The 25984-nt window shown below is 34.3% G+C and overlaps 1 protein-coding gene across 1 annotated transcript in view; it reads right to left on the bottom strand.

The window, feature by feature from the left end:
- The window catches only part of LOC138700413 (neural cell adhesion molecule 2-like), a 300957-nt gene that overhangs the window by 39914 nt on the left and 235059 nt on the right, over positions 1-25984 (bottom strand). The window contains exons 6-7 of the mRNA XM_069827031.1: positions 23028-23324; positions 14407-14739 (exon numbers count right to left, since the gene is read on the bottom strand). Coding sequence (XP_069683132.1) covers positions 14407-14739; positions 23028-23324 — 630 coding nt within the window. The remainder of the gene's footprint in view (positions 1-14406; positions 14740-23027; positions 23325-25984) is intronic.

Below are 25984 nucleotides of genomic sequence, written 5' to 3'. Positions count from 1 at the left end.
TAAATAAATTACCCCCAGACTAAATTCATCATACTTTGCTATTAGATCTATGCAAAAGATAGTAAATATCAATACCTTAAAAACAATATACTTTGCATACTCCCATTAGGTAATGAGTTTTTGGAATAATATTCTGGGGAAATTTCACAGATAGTAACAGTATATTCCTATTACAAAAAAAGAGTAATTAGAATAATAGTAGGTGCCAAATTTAGAGGATCGTGTAGGACTATTTTCAAAAAACTACAAATAATGCTCATGGCTTGTCAGTATATTTCTTCATTAATAATCTTCCTCGTATGTAATCGTGAAAACTTTGTAACTAATTCAACAGTTCATGGCATAAATACGCGTCAAAAAATGGCTTTCATACTCCATCGGCAAGTCTATCGTGCCATCATAAAGAAGTGCGTTATATGGCAGTAAAAATTTTTAATATCCTCCCTATCGATATAAAAATGAAACTCAAAATATAAGATTAATCAAGGTCAAATTAAAGAAATACCTAATTTCTCACGCCTTCTATTCTGTATGTGAATTCATGACATTCAATAACGCTTCATGAAATTGATAGTAAAACTTTGTGTTGTACTAATAGACTATATTGAAAACCTAGTCTGTATATATTTCATCTAGACTGTGACTATAAATTAAGACTTTATAATAGTATTAAGTTTTTTGACTTGTTCCATATTCTAGCTGTGAAGCAATGTATGAATACTATGGACTGTTAATAAATATAATTCAATACAATACGGAAGTTCATCTCAGATTAAAACTTATCTTCCCTCTCCATACCCATTGATGATATAGCCACGACACATGATAAGATCACAGGACAGGTTCTGCCTCGTCTACTATACTCGTATATATTTTGAGACTCAGCACTTCATCTTTCGAAGCAAATATTGAAATCCGGATTAGAAATAAATTCATGCAAAAACGTATTCATAGAAACAATAACGGAAAGTGCAGGGGAATAAAGAGAGAAAAGAAAGCTACAGCAAAAACCTGATTAAAAGTGAATGATTGCTACTTAGGTTTATTACTGCAATAATGCAGTTTTTCAGCTTCATTACACAGGAAGGAATGTTTTAATTTGAGTTAGTGAAGGAAATTCTTATCTTGTATTTTACTTATTTTTTTAATTTATAGTTGTAGAAGATTTCGTTTCGCTTTCATGAACAAGAACCTTCTAATGTCGTCACTGCAACAAAGCAGACATTGGAGATATTTGTAAAGATGAAGTGTGTACGGACGCGTCTTTTGTCCGCAGTGAATGGAAAGGATAGATACACACTCTTTTGTTCTGTTTGAGCATACCTGAATTCTATCTATCAGGCAATAAATTCATGGCGTACAGAGGTGGTGTTTGCAGTAGGCTTTCGAAGAGTAGTTCTGTTTTATCTGCTACAATGCCACATTACTACATGAAGCATCATCATCATCATCATCATCATCATCATCATCATCATCATCATCATCCCGGTGTGTTGTAAATCCACATTTTTATGTAGCCTATCATGGGGAATTTCCGCTGTTTTCTTGTGTTCTTAAAGGGAATGTTTGAATTCTAATGAGACAAACTGAAAGTTATTAAAAAAAAGTTTCAATCGAGAATTGGAAAAATCCGGAAAAAGCATTGGATTAAATTGTGATAAAATTACTATTACGAAATGACATATACTTTCTTTATACATATTTTAAGCTTATCACAACAATTCAGATTATTTAGGTTGCTGAAGATATTAACACCTTATCATTTGTATTTGTAACTCTGGTGGAGTGAAAGAAAAAGTCTGGAGGCCTGAACTCCACCAGTATGAATGAACGAATGAATGAATGAATCAATAAATAAATAAATAAATAAATAAATAAATAAATAAATAAATAAATAAATAAATAAATAAATAAATAAATAAATAAATAAATAAATAAATAAATGAGCAAAGGCTAGAGCGTCTGGCCGCGAAACCAGGTGGCCCGGGTTCGATTCCCGGTTGGGGCAAGTTATCTGGTTGAGGTTTTTTCCGGGGGTTTCCCTCAACCCAATATGAGCAAATGCTGGGTAACTTTCGGTGTTGGACGCCGGACTCATTTCATCGGCATTGTCACCTTCATCTCATTCAGACGCTAAATAATCTAGATGTTGATAAAGCGTCGTAAAATAACCTACTAAAAATAAAGTAAACGAGCAAATAAAAAGTAAACAAGTAAATGAATAAGTACGTAAATAAAGAATTAATATAAATAAATAAATAAATAAATAAATAAATAAATAAATAAATAAATAAATAAATAAATAAATAAATAAATAAATAAATAAATAAATAAATAAATAAATAAATATTTCTTTATTTAATTTCGTGACTTGTTTGAAAAATGTACATAAATGAAACATTTCGCTTTTATTTTTGAAATGTGTACATGGAGGCATGTATATTATCAACGTTTTAAAGCTGAAACTTTGACATAAATTTCACAGTTAAAGGAGACCTATGCAAACAAATGTACACAAATTCTCGTAGAATGCAATAGATACTAATGTATTGTTAACACCTTCAATAGTATAGATTTATATGGGATTAAAAGTACACAATTAGAGATATTTCAATCGCGTTTGTGTATTCAAGAACAAGTTGTTTATGTTAATGTGAAATACTGTTTTGAACAAGAGGCTATCAATGGTGTTCCACAAGGATCTATTCTGGAGTCTTTTTTGCTCCTAATAGCAGTCAATGATTTATTTTGTAATATTTCTAATAATACTTTATATATGTGTATATATATATATATATATATATATATATATATATATATATATATATATATATATATATAAGCTGATCAGTGATGACACTTCGTTTGTATCAGCGGAGAGTAATATGGCTAGTTTTAAACATGATCTCGATAACTGTAATGGTTTAGAGCCAACGGTCTTTTTTTTAATTTGGAACCTCTTCCTGATGAGTTACTTCTTACTGCAAGATGAAATGCAAAATTTCTTGAAATATATGCTGATGGTTATCTTTCATGAGGAAATCATATTGATAACTTGTGATCACGGTTATCTAAAATCATCTAGGATATTTGAATTATAAATTTAAAAAATGTATAGGCTACCATTTAATCACATGGAAACGCATAGTTTGCCTATTTTTTATGTATTGTTAGATGTGGCATTACTATATTTGGTGGAAAAAGATAATAAAGAACTTTTAGTATAGCAAAAGAAAAGTAATTAGAAATCAAAAAAATTGCAAAGAACAAACCACTTGCAGATTTGTATAAACCACTTGCAGATTATTATTTATAGATTTGGGTATTTTAACAGTGTATAATTTATACATTTGGAATGTCTTTTATTTAATGCATAATTCCTCAGATAATAATTATATTTTAAGAAATGAACAAACACAGTTGTCAGATAACACTTCGGAATAAAGTAAATCTTCCATATTTCAGGTCAAACAAGACTCAAAATAGTCATTCATCTCTTTGGGCAAAATTGTACAGTTGTCGGAGAACATAGGATTATTACATTTTACTGCTTTTAAGTTAAGAATTAATAAATGAATAATTTTAAATACTTTACACACAGATGTTTTTAAATATATATATATATAATTACGACTTTTTGTTATAGTAGGCTATAAGTAAAATATATTTATATAAATTTTCTTTGAAACTATTATTATATGTATTATGCTTGATGAAAATAAATGAAATATGAAAACGAATATTTTTATGTTGACTAAAACTGACATTAGAAGACTATATGAATCTCGAAAGTTTTTAGTAGTTTGTAATGAAATTAAATATGTTCTTATTTTCAGATTCAGCTGTAATGTACGACCATACTCTTTTTAAAATTCGCCTGCACTTACTAAGGGATTTACGACTAGCGACCGTGAAACTTAACAAAGAGGGACACTTCGCTATTTATGCATTCACTTGAAACTTCATCTTCTACAATCTTTAACAAGAGTGTTACACATTTTTCCAGTTTGTAGGTCGAATATAAATGTTTCACTTCAAAAATAATTAAACTCTTTTGGACTTCCGTAATTTATTCAACTTTAGAATAGCTGTACTTGAATTAAGTTTACTGCATTGGTATAATTTATTTTAATTAGCAGAAAGTTTTTCTTTTATATGTGAAAAATATGATCTAAACATTAACATAATCGTTTCCTTTCGATGTATAATATCGCTGTAATAGCCTGGCAGGAGGAAGTCAGTTTGTCTTCCACACGTTTTGTATGAGAAATGTGATAACGGACCTTTTACGTCTCGTTGTGGAATTCTTTGTTAAAGCGTTCTGTGTTCTGAGAAATGTTTCTGTTTCCTATCAAACTAATAAACGTGCATTAGCATATTCATGACGTCCCATTCACGATGGAATTCCTTTGTTTTTAATGCTGCGTTGTAAAGTCATTTACTCCGCTGACTGCTGTGATTGTGGCAAAATGATGTGGCTAGGACTTTGTATGGAGTGAACTCCTTTACTTCAGGCGGAATGAGTCTTTGAACTGTGAGGCACATATAGGAAAGAAGAAACTTAATTTATGATACTAACGCTTTATTCATATCGAATAATTTTTAGAGCGTTATTTCAGTTTAAGTCACGAAATTTTATATGAAACTCTGACCAACATGTCCCACAACGGATAGTCACAGTTTCAAGGAAAACTTATATAAAAACATATTACACAATAGTTGAATTAAAAAAAACATAAAAATTAAACAAATAAATAATTAGATAAATAATATCAATGAGTAAATAAATATATGAAAAAATAACTGAATAAACAAACAAATAAATATTTAGATAAATAACTGAACGTAATAGTAAAGAAACTTGTAGGTAAAGAACTAAGTAGAGAAGTAAGTATGTACCTAAATATTAGGTAAGTAGAATACATACAAATCCTCATCGAACCAGACATACGTTTTATTTTTCCTCCCTGGAACATGTCACATCTTTATTTTGAGTGCTCAATATTTCTCTGGGTCTTTCCTAATTTATTCTGCTTACTGTACTTTAGCCTTAAGCTACTTGGTCCAATCGTGGTAATCTGCTGACATCAATTCTTGTGTCCAATTTTTATTACCTCTAGTAGTACCATCGAATTAAATTATCGTTACAACGTTTGTATCTTTGAGGACACTCTTCTTAAAATTTTCATGGCCGCTGTTTGAAGACACGGTTTATCTTTTCTCCTAAAGCCCAGGTTTCAAATGTCACAAGATGGAAAGGTAATTGTTTTAATAAATACTTTTTTTTCCCCCTAACTTTGATTACAACTGTTAGTTTCGAGCTACGTATCGGTAGGCAGGGTTATATTACTCCATGCAACATACATTTGGGTAACAATGATTATTAGAGAAGAAAAACTGGCTCCGGCGCCGGGGATCGAACCCGGGTCCTTGGTTCTACGTACCAAGTGCTCTGACCACTGAGCTACTCCGAAGTTTAATCCACAGCACCGGATCGAATCTCTCTCCTCTAATCTTTACGTCGATTCTTCGCCCAATAGTGCATATTACTGTGGAATCCCGGCCACCAAGTCATTCAGTTGAGTGCGCTCCTTGTGCGCTCCTTGACTTAGTATATACGAAATACGAAAAGCTTGAAATCCCATAAGGGCAACGGCCTCCTACAGGAGAGTGTAGGATGAGCTGAAGGTCTACTACACTTGGGGAACCAGTCCAAGAGAGCTTACACTATATACTTACAAACTAAACACACAAACAAATTATACCAACTAAACACGAAAAACAATACAGACTAAACACATAAATTATGCAAACTAAATATCCACAAAAAATATGCAAACTAAACACATTAATTATAATCTGAACACAACTGTCCACACTAAACATACGATAAAAAGAAAAAAAAAAGAAAAAATTACACAAACTGAACACATACATAGTCTTAACTCACACACAAACTAAATACACAAAAACCTATACCAATTGCACACATAAATTATACAGCCTAAACACACAAACTATCTAAACTAAACGCACAAAAACGATACAATTGAACACAAAAATTATACTAGCTAAATACATGAACTATACCACTATACACGGAGTCAAACTGTTCAAACTAAAACCCACAAAACCATACAATTGAACACAAAAATTATACTAACTAAATACATGAACTATACCAACTACACACGGAGTCAAACTATCCAAACTAAAACACACAAAACCATACAACTGAACACAAAATTTATACTAACTAAATACATGAACTAGACCAACTATACATGGAATCAAACTAACCAAACTGACACACACACAAATAATTATATAAACAATACACAACACTTAGTATATGTCAGGATATATGTCGAACTTGGAGTCAGGCCAAAAAAAAAAAAAAAAACATACTAGAGGAGAGGGATTCGATCCGGTGCTGTGGATTGAACTTCAGCGTAGCTCAGTTGTTAGAGCACTTGGTACGTAGAACCAAGGACCATTTCCGGCGCCGGAGCTAGTTTTTCTCCTATAATAATCATTGTTACCATAACAGATATATTCTGCAGAACCAAAAATTAATCTTTACGTTGATACATTTGGGTGCGTCACCAAGAACGGCTCTTAGTGACAAAAAAATTCTAAAACCGAAGTCAATAGCGAAGAATGGATTATAAATTAATTGGTACATGAGTGCGCGTCCATTCACGATATTTTCTTCACACGATAGGACTTTCTGAAATTATTCCCAGCTCACAACACATTTTCCACTATGGTTCGCAAATTCGCGCGATTGCACCAACTAGCTTCAGGCTACGATACGATAGGCAGGAAAGATCCAGAAAAATATTAACACTAAAAATAAAGATGTGACAGGTTCCAGAGACAAAAAGAAACGTATGTCTGGTTCAGTGAAGATTTGTATATCTACTTATAATTTACATATCTGTACTGACTACTTTGTTCAATTATTTACCTACAAATCTGTACCAATACATTAAGTTATTTATCTATTATTTATTAGTTTGTTTATTCGGTTATTTATTCATGTATTGAGCAGCTCCAAGCCTTTTGACCACTTGTCTTACCACATGGGTCAACGGACGTCACATAATAGATTAACACGTTAGAGGAGGTAAGCCGTAGATTAACTGCAACAGGACCCACCCGTCTGGAAGGCGTTGACCACAACATAAGCTGGTGGTGAGAGTGACTATCCCCACTAATCATGGGGACTGAACCTGGGACTGCGAGGCAGGAGACTTTAATGTAAGATGGTTTTTTAATTACTGTACTGCTTTTTAAGATGGTAGGAAGGCAAGCAAAACCCTAGGCTTAGTGTGGGAAACTGAATATTTTAAGTTTATAAAATGCTGGAAATGTTTTTATAAAGTCTACGTTGGTACGTAGCTCATTTTTTTTTATCAGGGCTCAGCATCTTAGGAGAGCTCTGCGTTGTATCAGGGACTCTCAGGCACGTAGAATATGTCACCCAGTTTCGGGGATTAAACTACAGTTGTGTTGGTTTGAATGTTTTATTTTTGTTTCGGTTTACAAATGTAGAGTATAGGTCTATAGTAAGAGAATTAATTAATAAAGGGCATGCGATATATTTTTTCTCCTTATAAGGATACTTTCCAAATTATTTCCAGCTCACAACACATTTCGCACTATGTTTCACTCAAAGTGTACCGTATTATTTATTCATATTGCAGAACTCGCGATTGTAAATCAAATATGTGGTAGCACAGGTACATAGCTGCTCTCGACATACAGTGTGATTCAAAAGTCCGGCGACATAGACAAAGTTCGTTATTAGTGCAGATAACGAAAAATGGAAAGAGGGGAAAGTTGTTGGACACACGTAGTTTCCAATTTAATGTGTTTGAATTTTCAACGCAGAATACATCGTTGAGTCTGTACGCTAGTACAACACTCACCAATCTCAATGTTGCCAAATTAGTGGGGTTTCCGCTAGTTCTATCGGATTTTAGATAACTTACGTAGGCTTATTATTTAACGGAGAAAGACAGTTGGCATGAAGAGTTTAGCGGTTATTTAACTTCTTACAGTATAAAGAAACATTTCTTTACATTGATAGCATAAGAATTCTGGGGAATTTCATTCTTGCCTGGCTGTTTTCCCTGAACTTGTATTGGCAACATTGCTAATTGAATCACAATATTGAGAAACCCCACATGTCCATTTTTTTTACGAAATTGAGTTATACAGGGTGTTTCCGGGCTAGTGTTACAAACTTTCAGGGATGATGGGGAAGAGCACATGTAACAATTTGAGATATGGAACCCTGGTTCGGAAATGACTGAGTCGAAAGTTACAAGCAAAAATAGTTGTGTGGAAATGAAATAATTTTATTCCTTTGTACACCTTATTTATGTGTATTTATCTGTACATCTTACACATACTGTATTCATCTGACGTTGTTTACGATGTCTACTTACAGTATTCCATTCAGTTCGCTGTCTGAGGGGCGGGGACAGGAAACTACACTAAAGCAATGCAGATGACGTAATGTGTAACGGACATGGTCGGTCCTGATATGCACGTCTGTAGAAGCAGTGTATGTGTACAAGTTGCAGTGTTCAGTCGATCAGTCCTAGTTAAATTGAGGAGTACACGTGAGCGGAATATGCAGACGTGATTTTCGAATACGGATGAGCCAATGGGAACAGTAGACAAGCTCACAGATTGTATCGGGTCAAATACCCATGTAGGAGACATCCGACCCATACCATCTTTCTACGACTGTTCCTAAGGTTACGGGAAGGAGGGCACGTGGTGCCAAATTATAATTCCATTTCCACACAACTATTTTTGCTTATAAATTTCGACTCAGTCATTTCCGGATCATGGTTTCTTATCTCAAATTGATACATGTGCCCTTCCCCATCATCCCTGTAAGTTTGTAACACTAGCCCGAAAACACCCTGTATAAGATTTCGTATTCTAAACATCTAGACTCATGATATTAAGAGAAACCTCACATATTCCTATCAACATTCATTTTAGCTAAAGTGTTAAGAAAAAAATAATTTGAGCACACATCTAGGGCCTGAGATCTTTTTTGTATCTCCTGAAAAGTTTAGTTTTCTAGACGTGTGGAGTTTGTCCATTTGTTCCATTGTTTTTTTGTGTTCCCCTTGTTCTTTTTTATATTTGTATTTTCTTTTTATCCTTGTATTCCCCTATTTTTTTGTTTTTACATTGTTCATTTGTGTTCCCTTTGTTCTTTTGTGTTCCCCTTCTCCTAGTATTTCTCTTTTTCTTTTGTATTTTTATTTTCTTGTTCTTGTATTTTCCTTTGGTAAATTGGAAAGAAATTTCAATTATTGTAATCATTTCGTAATTTACCCGATACACTACGTTTCTAAACCTCCTAACGGACATCGCATCCAATCTGGTATACTATTTGCATACATGGTAAAAGTGATATTACTATAGAGATGGAAGGGGGCAATATAATACATTAAAATAAATATAAAAAAAACTATCATGCGTTTTGTAATGAAGAACACGGTTAATTAGAAAATTAGACAAAGTCTGCGTAGTTTGGCAACAGCGCATCGCCTCCTCACCTACGAATACACACGAGAACTCAGGTCTGAATTGCAGCATTCCGTTCCTTAGCCACTGCAATAGGGTTGCAAGATTCCCTAATGGCAGAAAATAACGATGTGTTGATTTTTTGTTTAATTTGCAAGCAAACCGCCCATTTTATTAAAGAGCTGCAAAGGAATAAATATTTCTTATCAGTTTCTCTAATGAAAATAGTAAAAATCAGAATCGTACTGATAGTACTTACAGATCAAAAGAGTAATAATTAGGGGGAAATGATTCTTTCTGAGAAAAGCATTCATTTGAGATTGTGGTTTTAGAGTTTTTTGTTTTAATTTATCCAAGAAATAAGCAGTTAAAATCTGTACGCTTATAGCCCTATTACTTTCAATCTGTATAAATCCGATGTCTAGTTCTTACATCAGAAAAATATTCTGGTTTATAGGAAGAGAAGAATAAGCATTGTTTCTTAACTAGAAACGATTTTGAGACGAATATCGGCTATATTGAGAGGCTGTGGGGAGGAGCAGAGTTATTTATTGGTCTTCTTTCTGTCTCACTCTGTTTAACATCCCCTTTTATCGACTTACTCACCACTGCGAGTAGAGGGGGGAGATTATTTAGATCGTATATAGTAGAATTTCTCGTATCCGGCAACTGTGGGACAAAGCCAGTGCCTGATAACTGATTTTGCCGGATAATTGGAAAATACGTTTATAGGTTATGTAAAAGCACACTGTACCGGGCAAAAATATTTTTTCCATGTTGGAATTTAGTAATTATCACATAGATATTTAAAAATAAAGTTTTTAAATACGTACAATGTTTATTTTTAGTACTGAATACGGTAATGTACATTCATCAGCCCATTTATTGTAATACAGTAATACATAATAGCTTAAAAATACTAAATGTTTTCGTAACCATATCACAATTTTAAACGGCGGTCATGTGAGTCATATGACGTGAAGAGCAGTGTACCAATGTCGCACTATACAGACTATGAAGTAGCGCTAGATGTTTTGAGCGTAAGAACATTTCGCTTGCGTTTCGCGGAATCCATTGTGCAACAGCAGCGCTTAGCAGTATTAGCTATGATACTATACATCACTCGAATGAAATTTTTACGCGCTAAAGTGCGTACACACTTAGCGAACGAACGACAAACGAATGCATTCGCTAATTGAAATCGGTATGTGTGTACGTTGCAGCAAAGGCAAACCGATCGTTTGGTTTGCCTTCGAAAGTGATCCGTCGCTTGTCGGTACATCAAAGGAAGTTGGTATTCGTTGTGGACGGGATTTGCCACTAATTTGTAGTGCGTAGCAGAACGCAGCGCTTAGTTCAATTTCACCAACAGGATGTCGAAACTGGAGTGGACGGAAGACGCTGTTATAAATCTTATTAATGCATATAGGGAGCAGGAAACTTTATGGAATCCCAAGCATCCTACTTACCACAATAAAGTAAGAAAACATGATGTTTGGGAAGCTATTGGAAATATGTTCAGCTGCAAGATAGGCGAGTCAAACACGTGCAAAATTTGAAAATTATTTTTGTTTATTTATTTTCAGTGGATACATGTTTGTTGTTTATTGTAGGGAGCAGAAGTCAAAATTAAATTGAGTCCCTACTGACATCATTCACTGTCTTTCTTGGAAATTTTGGGCCCTATTTTGCACAGTAATATTTCGAAGTCTGTTTCTGAAATGCGACAGAAGTTGTGAAACTGTCCCGATTCCATTCGACGTAAATCATGAAGCAAGTCAGTGCCTCTATATTGATTGCGACTTTCGTAGAGTGGCGTCTGCCACCATCGCCTTTTGGTTTTTAACGTTCTTTTTGTCAAACTGCCTATAATAACAAAGGCTGCACTTGCTATAATTATATTTTTGTCTGCCTTTATTGCGGATAATCAGCGAACGTGAATGTTTTCTATTTTCTGATGATTTGTACGTTGCTCCAAACAGCGAACGAACAACGAAGTTTCGCTTCATTATTCGTTCGTTGTGCGTTCGCTAAGTGTGTACGCACCTCTACAGGAACAGAGAATTTCACACTTTCGTATTTAGACTCATCCAACACCCATTCGAAACGGGCGAGTTCAAGAGTTAAATTGAAAGATATCGTCTCTGTTTGCAAGGTCCAAGTGACAGTTTACCGATGCTACCCTCTATTCCAGGGACATAACGTTTCTTTTTGTCTATGTTTTCACACGTGAACAGTGTAAAGAGTAAACACAATATGCGGCATGTGCGATCTACGAAAACCACTTACATCTTCGTCAGATTCTTCGCTTTCGCATGAATGACTATTTTTTTTGGCCTAGCCAAAATTGCCGTTGTTTTGGTATTGCCGATTATTTGGGTGCCGGATACGATTTTACTGTACTAGACATATCGCAAATGCGGGCCTCCTTGGACATGGAATCGGCATGACGCAGGACCACCCCAGATACATCACAGGACAATCACAAGATAACGGATAAACACTCAGTCCCGTGAACGGAAGATAAATTTCTTCCGAGTTATTGGTACCAAAGATAAATTAATATCTACACAATTAAATAAGAATGTAAGGTAGAAATTAATCTTTTGGTACTCTGACAAAATTTAGTGGCGCTCTTATATTATTTTATGACGGCAGAAAATTTATTGAGCTGCAATTTTGGTTCATACAGTGGTAGCTCATAGATTTAGACTCCTGGAACTAATACCAAGGTCTCCGGAAAGTTAAACGTCAGATTAATATTCAGGCCGGCTGAGTGCTATCGGTCACGCGACGCATTATCTTCATACACAATTCTAACAAATCTGCGGGTCGACATTCTTAAGCGGCTATCGCACGGCTGCAAAAAGCTTTTCAATATTTATTGTTAATTAAATGGTACAAAACCTGCGACCAAGGTCGGGCAGGAACAAAAAGAAGTGAAAGGGGCTGAAACAAATTTACATAGATGGGTGTCAGAAAGTGGAACAAATGAAAACGTCTATGTGAAGGAAATTACCAGAGACCCAGTTGAAAAACAAAATGCGGGTTATTATGAAGGCAGCAATGAAAATGAGCAATGATTTAATATGAAATGGTTGTGAATAAATGTATGTAACATTTGTAGTTTTTCTTTTCCATAAGAATAGCGCCCTTATAAGAAATTTCTTTCCGATTTACCAAAAGAAAATACAAGGAGAACAAGAAAATAAAAATACAAAAGAAAAAGAGAAATACAAGGAGAAGGGGAACACAAAAGAACAAAGGGAACACAAATGAACAATGTAAAAACAAAAAAATAGGGGAATACAAGGATAAAAAGAAAATACAAATATAAAAAAAGAACAAGGGGAACACAAAAAAAACAATGGAACAAATGGAATACAAGGACAAAAAGGAAATACAAATAAAAAGACCAGGGAGAACACAAAAGAACAAGAACAAAGAAATCCAAATACAAAATAACAAGGGGAACACAAAAGAACAAGAACATAGAAATCCAAATACAAAATAACAAGGGAACACAAAAGAACAAGAACAAAGAAATCCAAATACAAAATAACAAGGGGAACACAAAAGAACAAGAACAAAGAAATCCAAATACAAAATAACAAGGGGAACACAAAAGAACAAGAACAAAGAAATCCAAATACAAAATAACAAGGGGAACACAAAATAACAAGAACAAAGAAATCCAAATACAAACTAACAAGGGAAACACAAAAGAACAAGAACAAAGAAATCCCAATACAAAATAACAAGGGGAACACAAAAGAACAAGAACAAAGAAATCCAAAGACAAAATAACAAGGGGAACACAAAAGAACAAGAACAAAGAAATCCAAATACAAACTAACAAGGGGAACACAAAAGAACAAGAACAAAGAAATCCAAAGACAAAATAACAAGGGGAACACAAAAGAACAAGAACAAAGAAATCCAAATACAAAATAACAAGGGGAACACAAAAGAACAAGAACAAAGAAATCCAAATACAAAATAACAAGGGGAACACAAAAGAACAAGAACAAAGAAATCCAAATACAAAATAACAAGGGGAACACAAAAGAACAAGAACAAAGAAATCCCAATACAAAATAACAAGGGGAACACAAAAGAACAAGAACAAAGAAATCCAAATACAAAATAACAAGGGGAACACAAAAGAACAAGAACAAAGAAATCCAAATACAAAATAACAAGGGAACACAAAATAACAAGAACAAAGAAATCCAAATACAAAATAACAAGGGGAACACAAAAGAACAAGAACAAAGAAATCCAAATACAAAATAACAAGGGGAACACAAAAGAACAAGAACAAAGAAATCCAAAGACAAAATAACAAGGGGAACACAAAAGAACATGCGGAATAGAATGAGGAAAAGAGAAATACAAAGAGAAGAGGAATGCAACGAAAATAAGGGCATACAAGTAAAAGAAGAGGAATAAAAAACGATCAAAGGGACTGTAAGGAGAACGGGGAAGGCAAGAATAACAAGGGGATTGTAAGGAGAATTAGGGGAAGGCATGGAAAATCAGGGAAATTCAGAGAGCAGGAGGAAAATTCTAGGAGAAAAGGGGGAATTCATGGAGAACAAGGGATGTAAGGACAATAAGGAAAATACAAGGGAAACAAGAGAAATGCAAGGAGAGCAAAGAGAATACAACGAAAATTAGGGGAAGAAAACAAGAACAAGGAGAACAAGGGAGTTGCATTCTTAAGTTACAATTCTCAAGTTATCCCCATAACTAGTGAGTAGTTTTATGTCAAAACTATCAGTATTATATTACTGAGAAGAATAACAGAGTTATCATAAAGTTATTATGGCACAAACCAGCACTGACCTGTCGTCCTGCGATGCTCCTGGTGGGTTGACTTCAGAGTGGACATAGACAGGGTGAACGTTGGACTGCGACCTTTACCATTGCTGGCGTACACCGACACGAAATATCCAGCTCCGGGTTCAAGTCCCGTGACGGTGAACTCCGGTTTCGAACGACTAGTGATGTTGGAGACCAGACGTCGATGCCCGTTGGAGCCGCCATTGCGTGCCGCCGCGTACAGCTCCATGGTGAACTCCTGCGGCAGGCCTCCATCAAAGCCCTTGGCGCAGTTCACCTGCACCGATGTCGACGTACGGTTGACCGTAGTGCACGTCCGCGGCGCGTCGGGCTTGCCTGTGGGCACAGCAGTTTGTACAAAAATATATTGAGGAATATGGCCTCCTACCGGATAGTAATATTTGAAATCAATATCAAATGTGACCTGTCACTCGAATATGATGAAAACAGAAAGAGCAAGTACGTAATGAAATATTATATTTAAATATTGCAGGATTAAAGCAACAGAATCAATGACCATGAACATCTGACTCCCCAGCGGATATCAACATTATATCACTACTATATTCAACTTGTTATTGAAATGTAATTTAAATATGAGAAAGCATTAAGAACTCTATCACAAATTATATTTAAATATTCCACAATTATGACTAGGGACCGGATTTATAGGTTTTTACCTATTTTTTCCTTCTTTCTAAACTTATAATTTCTTACATAATTTTCTGCTTCATGGTCATAAGAGTCATGTATGTAAATTCTGTTGAACTTTTAGAAACCTAAATTGCCCCGTAAGGGGACATTGGTGAAATAATGGTGAAGAATTAAGAAAATGGATTTAAAATTTTACTGTGGCTCTCTATTTAGACCGAGCTCAAAAAGCTAATTAATTTATGTTCTCATGACTATTTTCAAGCTTTTGAGCTAATATGAATTAAAAATTGTGAAAATTGTGACGCAAGGAGCCTTTTTAGTGACATCAATATAAAATATATTTAAAAAATATCATTTCAAAACTATTAGCCCTAGTGGCACAAAATTTTGTACAGATGATAGTATTGTAGGTATGTTTATGTAGTTTAAAATTAATACATTTTGGATGAAAATTGTAAAAGTTTTAAAACTCACAGAAGTGTCTCCTTAAGGAGTGAAAAGACCTAAATCATAATTAATGTACAGGATGATTCAAGAGGATTTACCGTCCCTTACGGAGTTTATTTCCGAAGACATTCTGAGCAAAAAATGCTATATAAACATTTGCTCTAATCGCAATATTTTCAGAATTACACTAATTTGAAGTAGTCTGTAAAACACCAATATTCTTGAGTTTTAAGGGTAAAATAATATTACAGATAAAGAATTAACTATTCTGGAGTATCATTTCTTTAACCCTTAAGTACTCGCCTGGTAGAGAGTTACATAAACACTCGCGTCGGGTCAATTTGACCCATTGACACAAACTAAGATGTGGACGTGGATTCATGGTAAAATTATGGGGTAAATAAAATGTTTAAACTGAAATAAATGAAATATTTTTATTCTGAACTGTACATCTTTTATATTGAACATAATCAAATACAATGAAATTTGTAAATCTCAACTTTAAAAAAGTGAAAACTATCTAAATACAATGAAATTTGTAAATCTCAACTAAAGAAAAGTGAAAACATGACTTTGAAATCTTATAACCATACTGTTTCTTTACGAGGTGTGATTGAAAAATTCTAAGGTTAGGTTCATAATAATGGTACCTAAAGACTACTACAGTCCTCTTCTGGAGGAATACACAAACTCCTACTATTATCCTAGATTTTGAAACATTCTTGAAAAATGTTGACTGGGTTTGTAATAAAAAATTACTGTATCTGAAGGCTATTGCAGTGAATGCCCTTCAAAGGGGTTCATTCTGAATTGTTACATCGACTCCTAAGATGTCACCGCAAACCAATAAGCACTGCTGGCTTCAGTCTTAAAACTTTTCAATCAGACATTGTAAAACAAAACAGTGCTTCATTTCTTGGCTTATGCTCCACATATTGTGCAAACAACTTTGTAGTGAATTTTGCATACGTGTCCCAAACAAGCAGCACACTGTGTTGAATGCTTATTATATTTGTGCTAGGGCAGGTATGATAACTCTTCCTTTTCTGAGATGCTGGTCCACTTCTTGTTTCTTGATTTTGTTGTTCTTTCGCTGGCACTTCAACGCCTCTCTCCGTTAGGAATATTTTTATTCTTGCCCTGAGACTGCGTAATACATGAGGATTACTCATTCTCCTGACAACGTTTTCCATAAGAAGTACTTTAGCCAGGTTCTTCAGAAATATTCTTCTTTGTATCTTCTCTCTGGTATTCATCTTATAATAACATATGAGTTGAGTGCTGAAACATTTATGAAATGGAAGAACACTGCCAGTGGCCACCTTCTTGTTCTACGTCCAACACTATAGGTGCTACACAATTGGTCGCATGAATCAACTTCACCCTTGGTACAGTTATAAAACGTCACAATTTCTGGCTTTTTGGAGGAATCTGTATCTTCGTCTATGACATCGTCAAGCTCAGAAAGTTCCCCCACAGATTCACCATCGTCATTATCATTAGTGCATTACTGAGAATCGTATTCAACTCCCTTGCAATTTCGTCTGTTACTAGTAATTTCCTCGACTTCGACTTCTCTATAATTTCTTCGTCTGTTACTACTTTCTTTGACATTCTTTGAAAATAATAATAAAAAGAGCTGCAGATACAGCTGAAATGAACGTGGAAAACGTGAAGAATATAATATAAAGCTTACATCAAATAATACTTACGCATAAATAAAGAAATCTCCTCAGTTAATCACAAATCTTCCTGTCTTTTAGAAGAACGCGCACACTCGCGTCGGGTCAAATCATATATAAACAGCTGTTGGGGCTAAATGATAAACTCAACAATGACTACAGCCAGACCGTTTCAAAGATTTCAACAATAGAAGATATTATTACACACCACCGGCACTCTTCATATTACCTTCAAGCAAAGAAAACAGAGGAAAGAAAAAACACTCGGGTCATATAGACCCGACGCGAGTACTTAAGGGTTAATTAGCTAGTATTCTGAAGATAAAAATGTGTTGTGAATTCCATTTGTTGCTTCGTATAGATTTTTTTTTTTACAATTTTTAATTACAAAATTACATTTTCTTACGCATTTATCACAACAATTGTTACAAATAACGCCACTCTTGTAAAATTCTTGAAGACTGTACATTAGGATGCTTAATTAAACTGTAAAGAATCAAGTTCCTAAAGTCGTATGATTTGTAACAATTTTTATGATAAGTGCGTAAGAATGGTGTAATTTTTAGTTAACAATTAGAAACAAAATCTGTACAAAGCAAATTAACAACACATTTTTAGCTTCAGAACACTAGCCAATTTAAGAAATGACTCTTCTGAATAGTTCAATCTCTATTTGTAATATTTTTTTACCCTTAAAACTAAAGAAAAAAGGTATTTTACTAAAAACTTCAAATTAGTGTAACTCTGGAAATATTGAGATTAGGATAAATGTTTATTTGATTTTTTTTTTTGCTCAGAATGTCTTCGGAAAAAAGCTCAGTAAGGGATGGTAAATTCTCATGAATCACCCTGTATATTCTTCTATATTTACTGCACTTTATATAAATATACATTATTTGGAAACTTCAATTCATCTTATAATTTTTATCCTCTTCTGTACTGGGGAAAGTGACCGCAGATTGGGTCAGTATTTCGTTGTTTTGGATGATAAAATGGTTAACAGGAAATTCCGTCTTTCTTTATATAGCGGGCCGTCCTTCAGAGGCTTCAACCTCTCAAGGGCACTGTTTGGGACTCTATGTACCTTGAAATTTCCACTGATCGCAGATATGACACGCCAGTAGAAGAGTAAGAAGTGACTGAACTTTCTCTTGAGGTGATTGACCTGCGAAAAAGTCGCATTGTTGAAATTTGTGAAGTTTTCGGGCATGTTGTCTGATAGAAGACTGTGCGTGCTCTTAAATGTGTAGGGGCCGATCTGTCAATTTTTTTGAGATCTCTGTGCAGTCTGTCTAATTCTGATGCTTCTGGTATAACATAGAATTTTTATATTTTGTATTTTGTTAAGCTATGCCAAAATAAGTGAAATCATATTTATTATAACATTGGATTGGAAATGATTCCATATTTACCACCGAGGGAAAAGTTATGTTGTTTAAAATTAACTGTAAGACTACATTTTTAACAATCAGACAATTTTTGACATCTTTCACAGTTTGGACAAATAACCTAAAAAAACTATTTCATCTATTCCAATAACCTAAAATGGACTTGTTATAAACCTGACAATCCGGTCCTTAATTATGACAGATCAATTAGTATTTAGTATTTATTTATTTATTTAACCTGATATAGATAAGGCCGTCAGGCCTTCTCTGCCCCTCTACAAGGGGATTACAACTATAATATGAAGAATAAAATTACAATTAATATTAAATTTACAATTACAATTACAATAAAAATTAAAGTACAACAAGATTACCTGATTAATGAAAGCTAGACATTTTATCATGGAAGTTAAGAATAAAGAATATCTTTGTATTTACTGAATTACAAATTAAACCAAGAATAACAAAATTTTATAGTGATGAAATTACCGGATACTGAAATATTACCGGATATTGAAATCTCAATGTAACATGAAAAACGTGGCTACTTATAAAATACGGGACGAGGCGTAAGTGTTGTCATTAAATTCATGGCTTAATTTTTTAGATATCTGAAGCCGAAAGTTTTTCACAACTGGGGCGCTCTCGGTTAATTAATTCTCTCAGAGTTACTACATCTCCCTCAACAGTAACCGATTTTTGTTAAGTTGCAATAAAATTCCCTCAAAGTGTCTAATCATTTCATTGGAAACAATGGGACCGAGTTAGATTTACTGAGATATGCTATGGATTCTTAACTGATAAAATTCCTCCTACTCCAATCTCTTTCTATAATAATATAAAAGATGTCGAAAATGATCATCGCAATAAAATCACGAGATGAGTGATTAGATTTAAACCAGGTTAAACGTCACATGGAAATTAAACATCGAGTCATGGAGGCTTTAACATAATTACAAGCATATTAACTTCATGCCTAATAGATTAATTTATAATCACGATAAATCGATAACTAATTAATGAAAGGGCTCCAAGATGGACATAATAGCAAACACTGTCATCATGCGTACAGTGTAACAGTCCCAAATCTATCTTAGTATAATTAATCAATTACAAAATTATCCGGCTGCACCTGCACACAATGTAGTAACTTAATTAGTGTACGCGTTGAGAGGACACTGCCTACGGGTTTTGTGGTAATAACAAAATGAGGGCTTAATTTAGTATTTTATACGTTTGAAACGTAGGGAAAATGCAGGAAGGACTGTGTATCGTTGATCACTATAAAAATTTACTAATAACAGAAGACTGATGTTATTCTAAAATCACATTGACAAAAGGTTTCGAACTATATCATACATGACTGGAAATCTGTGGCGCTGAATGTGTAACTGCGAGCTGACTGATGGTTTCGTTATTTATTATTACCACATTAATTGATCGAATGTATGACGGAAAGCGTGTTAGGTTAATAAAATTATATTACAAAGCGGTTGTTTTAATGAATAATGTATGAACAAATGAACGAATAAATGAAATAAATAAATAAACAAATGAATAAATATAAAGTGAAATAAATATTTTAGGCATAATATACCTATGTAGACAAAAGAAATCACTATAGAAGTATATTTTAGATCACAGAAAAATAAGTTGTGTTCACAAACGTCAATGTGTCATAAAATAGACATGAAGATGACTGCTGTTAGTCGAAAATTTTTGTCTAAATAAAAGGAAAAACATAAAGTGTGACTATTATTTAGACAATACTTATTCTATGAATCTATGACTCGTTTGAACGATACTAACTAAATAACTTATCGGAAAATACAACCATGTCAATAAAAATCTACTAGGTTAAATACATGAATAATAAATACTGTAATTTGCGCTACATGTGAAACAATCTTTTATCACAGGAACATAACATTAATTAAAGCAAGAATAACAATTAAAATAAAAGTTAATGAGGGCTAACGACTTCGCAGATGAGTGCCCGACTAAATGAATGCACTGGTTTTACAAACACGGGAACATAATGCATTAAAATACTTTGTCCTTAATTCGATCATTATGACTCCATCTCCATTCGAAAAAAAAAAAAAAAAGATTTTGTCAATTATTTCGAGTCACGCCAGGATAACTGTTAAACCTGTTTCGAGGGCAATTCAAAGCCCAAAGCGAGTCAAGATGCTTTAGGGAGCAACCCTATCACTGGACTTCCCCTATTTTTTTATTTATCTGAACGATAACAGCTCCATGTATTAACAGGCTGCCACAAAGACAGAGCATATTGTACAATAGGCACTTGAAAGTATAAATAATATACATATGTTTAAGTTTAATGAAGTCTTACAACAATGACAAGAAATGACTGAATAAATAATTAGGTACTAATTAATTATATGAAGATCACTGTTGACCGTAGAGATGGTTTCGGAGTATAAATATGGATCCTCTCAGAGCTGCAAGAACGATGTCATCAATTGCCTTCCTCTGTAGGCCGAAACGTTGCCAGGTTTGGAAGAAGAAACCGGGAATAGTTCCGCGCGCTCCAACCATAAGGCCTTACAATTTACTTACAAATGGCTTTTAAGGAACCCGAAGGTTCATTGCCGCCCTCACATAAGCCCGCCATCGGTCCCTATCTTGTGCAAGATTAAGCCAGTCTCTATCATCATACCCCACCTCCCTCAAATCCATTTTAATATTATCCTCCCATCTACGTCTCGGCCTCCCTAAAGGTCTTTTTCCCTCCGGTCTCCCAACTAACACTCTATATGCATTTCTGGATTCGCCCATACGTGCTACATGCCCTGCCCATCTCAAACGAACCATAAGGCCTATTACTTCAATTTGTTGTAGACCGTATTTGTCCATGAAATATGGAACGGTACGCACATAATGTCGTTTTTTTCCCTATTTACATCTTTAGGTTGATCCTTTTGTTTTTCAAATCTAACGGTGGGGTCGATGATGTAGCCATTGTTGTTATTTGGTGGGATAGCAATCATGTCTATTCTTCTTGTACTGCCATTGTCTGCCAGTCCGTGAACTTTTTCGAACACTTGAAAATTTATTGATCTAAACTGTTCGGCGATCATCTAACGAATTCTATGGTGTCGTGAGTTACGGAGTACTTCACCGTGCGGACAAGAGCCCAGGACATGTGTAAGTGTTCCTGGCTCTCTGTGGCATCGCCGATAGATGATGTTGTCCCGAGTCCTCCCCGGAAGGGAACGTACGGAGTTTTCTCAAATATTGGCATTATAACGATATAAAATCTTCGGGTTAATCAATCAATCAATCATATCTGTAATAATAATAATAATAATAATAATAATAATAATAATAATAACAATAATTTTTCTTTTCTCAATCGTACTATAAGGGACTGGAATGCTTTACCTGCAGACTTACTAAAGGCTTTACCAACAACCAAAAGTGTATTTAAAAATGGCTTAAGGACTTTACTAATAGACGGTAATTATACACAGTATTTAAAGGGTGTAAATGATATTTTGTTATTGAAGTGTTGTATCAGTGAAGAATTATGTTGTGTCAGTGAAACGTGTTCCTGCCAGTGAAGCTTTATAGTTTATTGTAGCAGTGCAAAGTATTAGAACAGTGAAATGTTTTTGAAGTGTTCGTGAAATCAGGATAGAATCAGCGAAATGTGTCGTAGTTCCAGTGCAGTGAGTGAGTTGACAGCGAAATGAGTGTAATGTTGAAAGGTACTTGTGCAGATATGAACATATCATACTCGTGGGTTTTAGTTCGAACTTGGGTTTAAGATACAAATTAGATTTATTTTAAATGTTATGTTAAGTAATCGTGCTTCATTTAATTTAGAGTATTCCCTGTTATTATTATTATTATTATTATAAATTATTGTTAGTATTAATTATTAGTATTATTATTAATTGTATTTTAATTAATAAGTTTATTATTGTCATTATTGAGTGTAATTAGTTACTACTGCCACCGGATATATACCCATTGCAGTGTGATTAAATACATACATTATTATTACTATTATTATTATTATTATTATTATAAATTATTGTTAGTATTAATTATTAGTATTATTATTAATTGTATTTTTAATTAATAAGTTTATTATTGTCATTATTGAGTGTAATTAGTTACTACTGCCACCGGGTATATACACATTGCAGTGTGATTAAATACATACATTATTATTATTGTTATTATTATTATTATTATTATTATTATTATTGTTAATTGTATTTTTAATTAATAAGTTTATTATTGTCATTATTGAGTGTAATTAGTTACCACTGCCACCGGGTATATACCCATTGCAGTGTGATTAAATACATACATTATTATTATTATTATTATTATTATTATTATTATTATTATTATTAATGTATGTATTACCGTTACAATGAAGTATGAACAAAAATGCGTGAATCTGAGAGCTAGTCACCTGCAGGCACGACGTGGAAGACGCAAGGCACGGCCTGGGAGCCCAGCTCGTTGCGCCCCCAGCACAGCAACGTGCCGTAGTCCCTCTCAGAGGTAGGCTTGTACGTGGCCACGCTGCGCCCGCCCCCGGGCTCCGACGTGACGCTGAACAGCTCCAAGGACTGCACGGCGGAGTTGTTGAAGGACCAGCGGAACAGACCGGCGGGCGGGTTGGCGTCCACGTCGCACACCACGCTCACTTCCTCAAAGCGCGCTGCCCCGTACACGCGCTGCTGCCCAGCACTGCACACCGGCTCGTCTGCAATGACATGCCAATGGCACAAACCTTCTAAACCAGTGATGTCAACGAGAGTGCAAACGTGCTCATAGCCCATATGCGCTGATCAGAGTACGTAAGGCACGCAGGTACAAGTCACTGGTGAATACAAGGGTTGTACATTACACATTGATGAAGAAGTCGTTCAGTAAGTTTCAGGCTGACTAGACTCTTAACTTCTTGCGTAAGTGAAAGCTGAGGTTGGTTTGTGGAAATTATTTATACTAGGGACAGAAGAAATAGGCGGGTATGGCGAACCCCTCATTCACTACCCTGACTCCTATACCCCTCAGAACCTGCTGGGTGTATGGTTCTGTCCCAAATAACTTACTCCTCCATTCACACGTTTTGCACTATAGAAAAACTTAAAAGAACAAATAAAATAATAACATGATTTCTAGTAATTACAAATACCTGATTTAGTGAATAATGTTGTTTTGTTTAGTCAATTGTCTGAACACAGGTCTGAAACTCCGACAACAATAAGACATCACTAATGAGGTAACTTAGCCAGGAGATAGTGGGTTATGGTGGCCAGTTCTCTTTCTCCCTCCATTGCATTCATCGCTGAATAGTAACATATTTAATGAGGTTATCATTTATAATATTTCGCAAGTTAGCCATTTCACAAATGTACGGTAATGCAAACTTGATACGAGAAATCAAATATTTAGCATTACACACAATTAGTATTTTGTTTTTATGTGTTTTCAGAATATTGAAATAGTAACTAATAAATAATGTGTAGCCTATACAGTTATCAACTTTATAAATCGTGAGAAAATTAAAAATTAAAGAGCAAAAAATTAATATATTTCTACTGTGTGTAGAAATGTACACGTTATTGTAATATGAACGAGTTTCGTAGTGAAAAAATACTTATGTATTAGAAGCACACTTAAGAATGGCTTAGCTTAACAAAATAAATAACACAATAAGTAGCCTATGACTAAAAAATCGTTCTGCACAGGTTCTCTTAACCGATCGTAGAGAAACACTACACGCCTTGGCAGTGGCTGTCTGCGTTAATGATAGGACACTTTTAATGTCGCCACAAACTTTAAGTTCTTCAAGAAACAACAAACTTGATAAATAACGCCTTTAGTATGACTTCTGATATCAGGGCTCGACTGAGATATTATAGTGATTACTTGGATGATTAGTATTTAAAAATACTGGTTATTATGAGTAATTAGTATTTAAAAATAATGTTTATTATGTTATTATAATAGTATATTTTTTTCGAACAAGCTGTAACAGAGTAATATCACAGAAGAGCACTTGTCAACAACTAGCATTCGAACGCAGCAACAGGAAGGTCTCTTTGTTCACGTCATAAACCGCTAGAGAAAGTGTGGAGTGAGTAGTTTCCGCACAAGACCAAAAACCCGCCTATTTCTTCTGCCTTTACTATAGTTATAAAAACAAGTAGTGTCGAACACCTGAAATTATTAGTTCATCTACAGAATGATATAATATTCAAATTAGTTTGTCTTTATTTATATTAAATAGTAGTAAATGTATGTAAAGATATATTGTAGAGCTTCTTCCTCACAACATTGTATTTATGTTTACAGAATAAAATACAAACAAAAGTGTGTGCTGCTAATGGCGTAAATTCGTTAAATGTCAGTTAGGAGTTGTGTTTATGAATTATGCAGATTTTCGTACATAAATTCTCAGTTTAACGATGTTTCTTACTATTACGATATTGTTCTGTCCAGATATTTTGAATTACGTGAATATTTATCAGAATTCATAATAGAAAAACAGAGACAGTCCAGAACTACATGGATCGAGGAACGTAACTTTCTCAAGAATATATTAGAGCAGCAGCGGCGAAAATGCGACTCACGAGCACATTGTGGCTCGCAGTGCTTTTCTCTCGCTTCCTACCTACAATCCCCACCCTCTTACTCACTGGAGTCAAACTCCGTTCTATTTGTATTTGTCTCGGAACTGCGAGTGGCGTATCGTCGCAATGTCTCTCTCGAAACCATGTACCTCTATAAAAAACGAAAGTTTCAAGTAGGATGGGAGGATGCATTCTTTTGCTTACAATATGATGAAAATATTAAATGTATGATTTGTTCACAAATATTACTAGGAAAACGGTTGTATAACATATAACGGCATTATAAGTTACTACATGTTACTGATGAAACATTAAAAGGTTAAGTGTTGTTATTATTATTATTATTATTATTATTATTATTATTATTATCATCATCATCATCTCAGTACGTCGATTCTTTTACAGCAGATGTACGAATAATGCGGTTAGATTTTCAATTTAAACTCACAGATTTACAATGTGACGTTAAATGAAAGCTAGATGTAAGGACTTGACAGATATTGAACTTTTCAAATCTTTGGAAAAAAGTAAACATTTGAAGCTTCGTTCTTTCGCTTGCTCTGTTGAAGCCATGTTCGCTGTAACTTACGTTTGTGAAAAATTATTTTCAACAATGAAAATAGTACAAATCAAATTTAGATCACGACTGACAGACAAATACCTTCGTGATCAACTACGATTGGCAGTAAGTGACATAATTACTGATTTTGAAACTTTGTCGCAGAGACATTTTGAAGACAGTTAATTTTAGGTTGTGATAATGTGTCCTATGTTTTCTTGTTCGTTT

Source organism: Periplaneta americana, chromosome 5 (genome assembly GCF_040183065.1).
Source record: "Periplaneta americana isolate PAMFEO1 chromosome 5, P.americana_PAMFEO1_priV1, whole genome shotgun sequence".
Classification (NCBI taxonomy): domain Eukaryota; kingdom Metazoa; phylum Arthropoda; class Insecta; order Blattodea; family Blattidae; genus Periplaneta; species Periplaneta americana.
The sequence above is the reverse complement of the archived record's forward strand: the minus strand, read 5'-3'. Positions and strand labels throughout refer to the sequence as shown.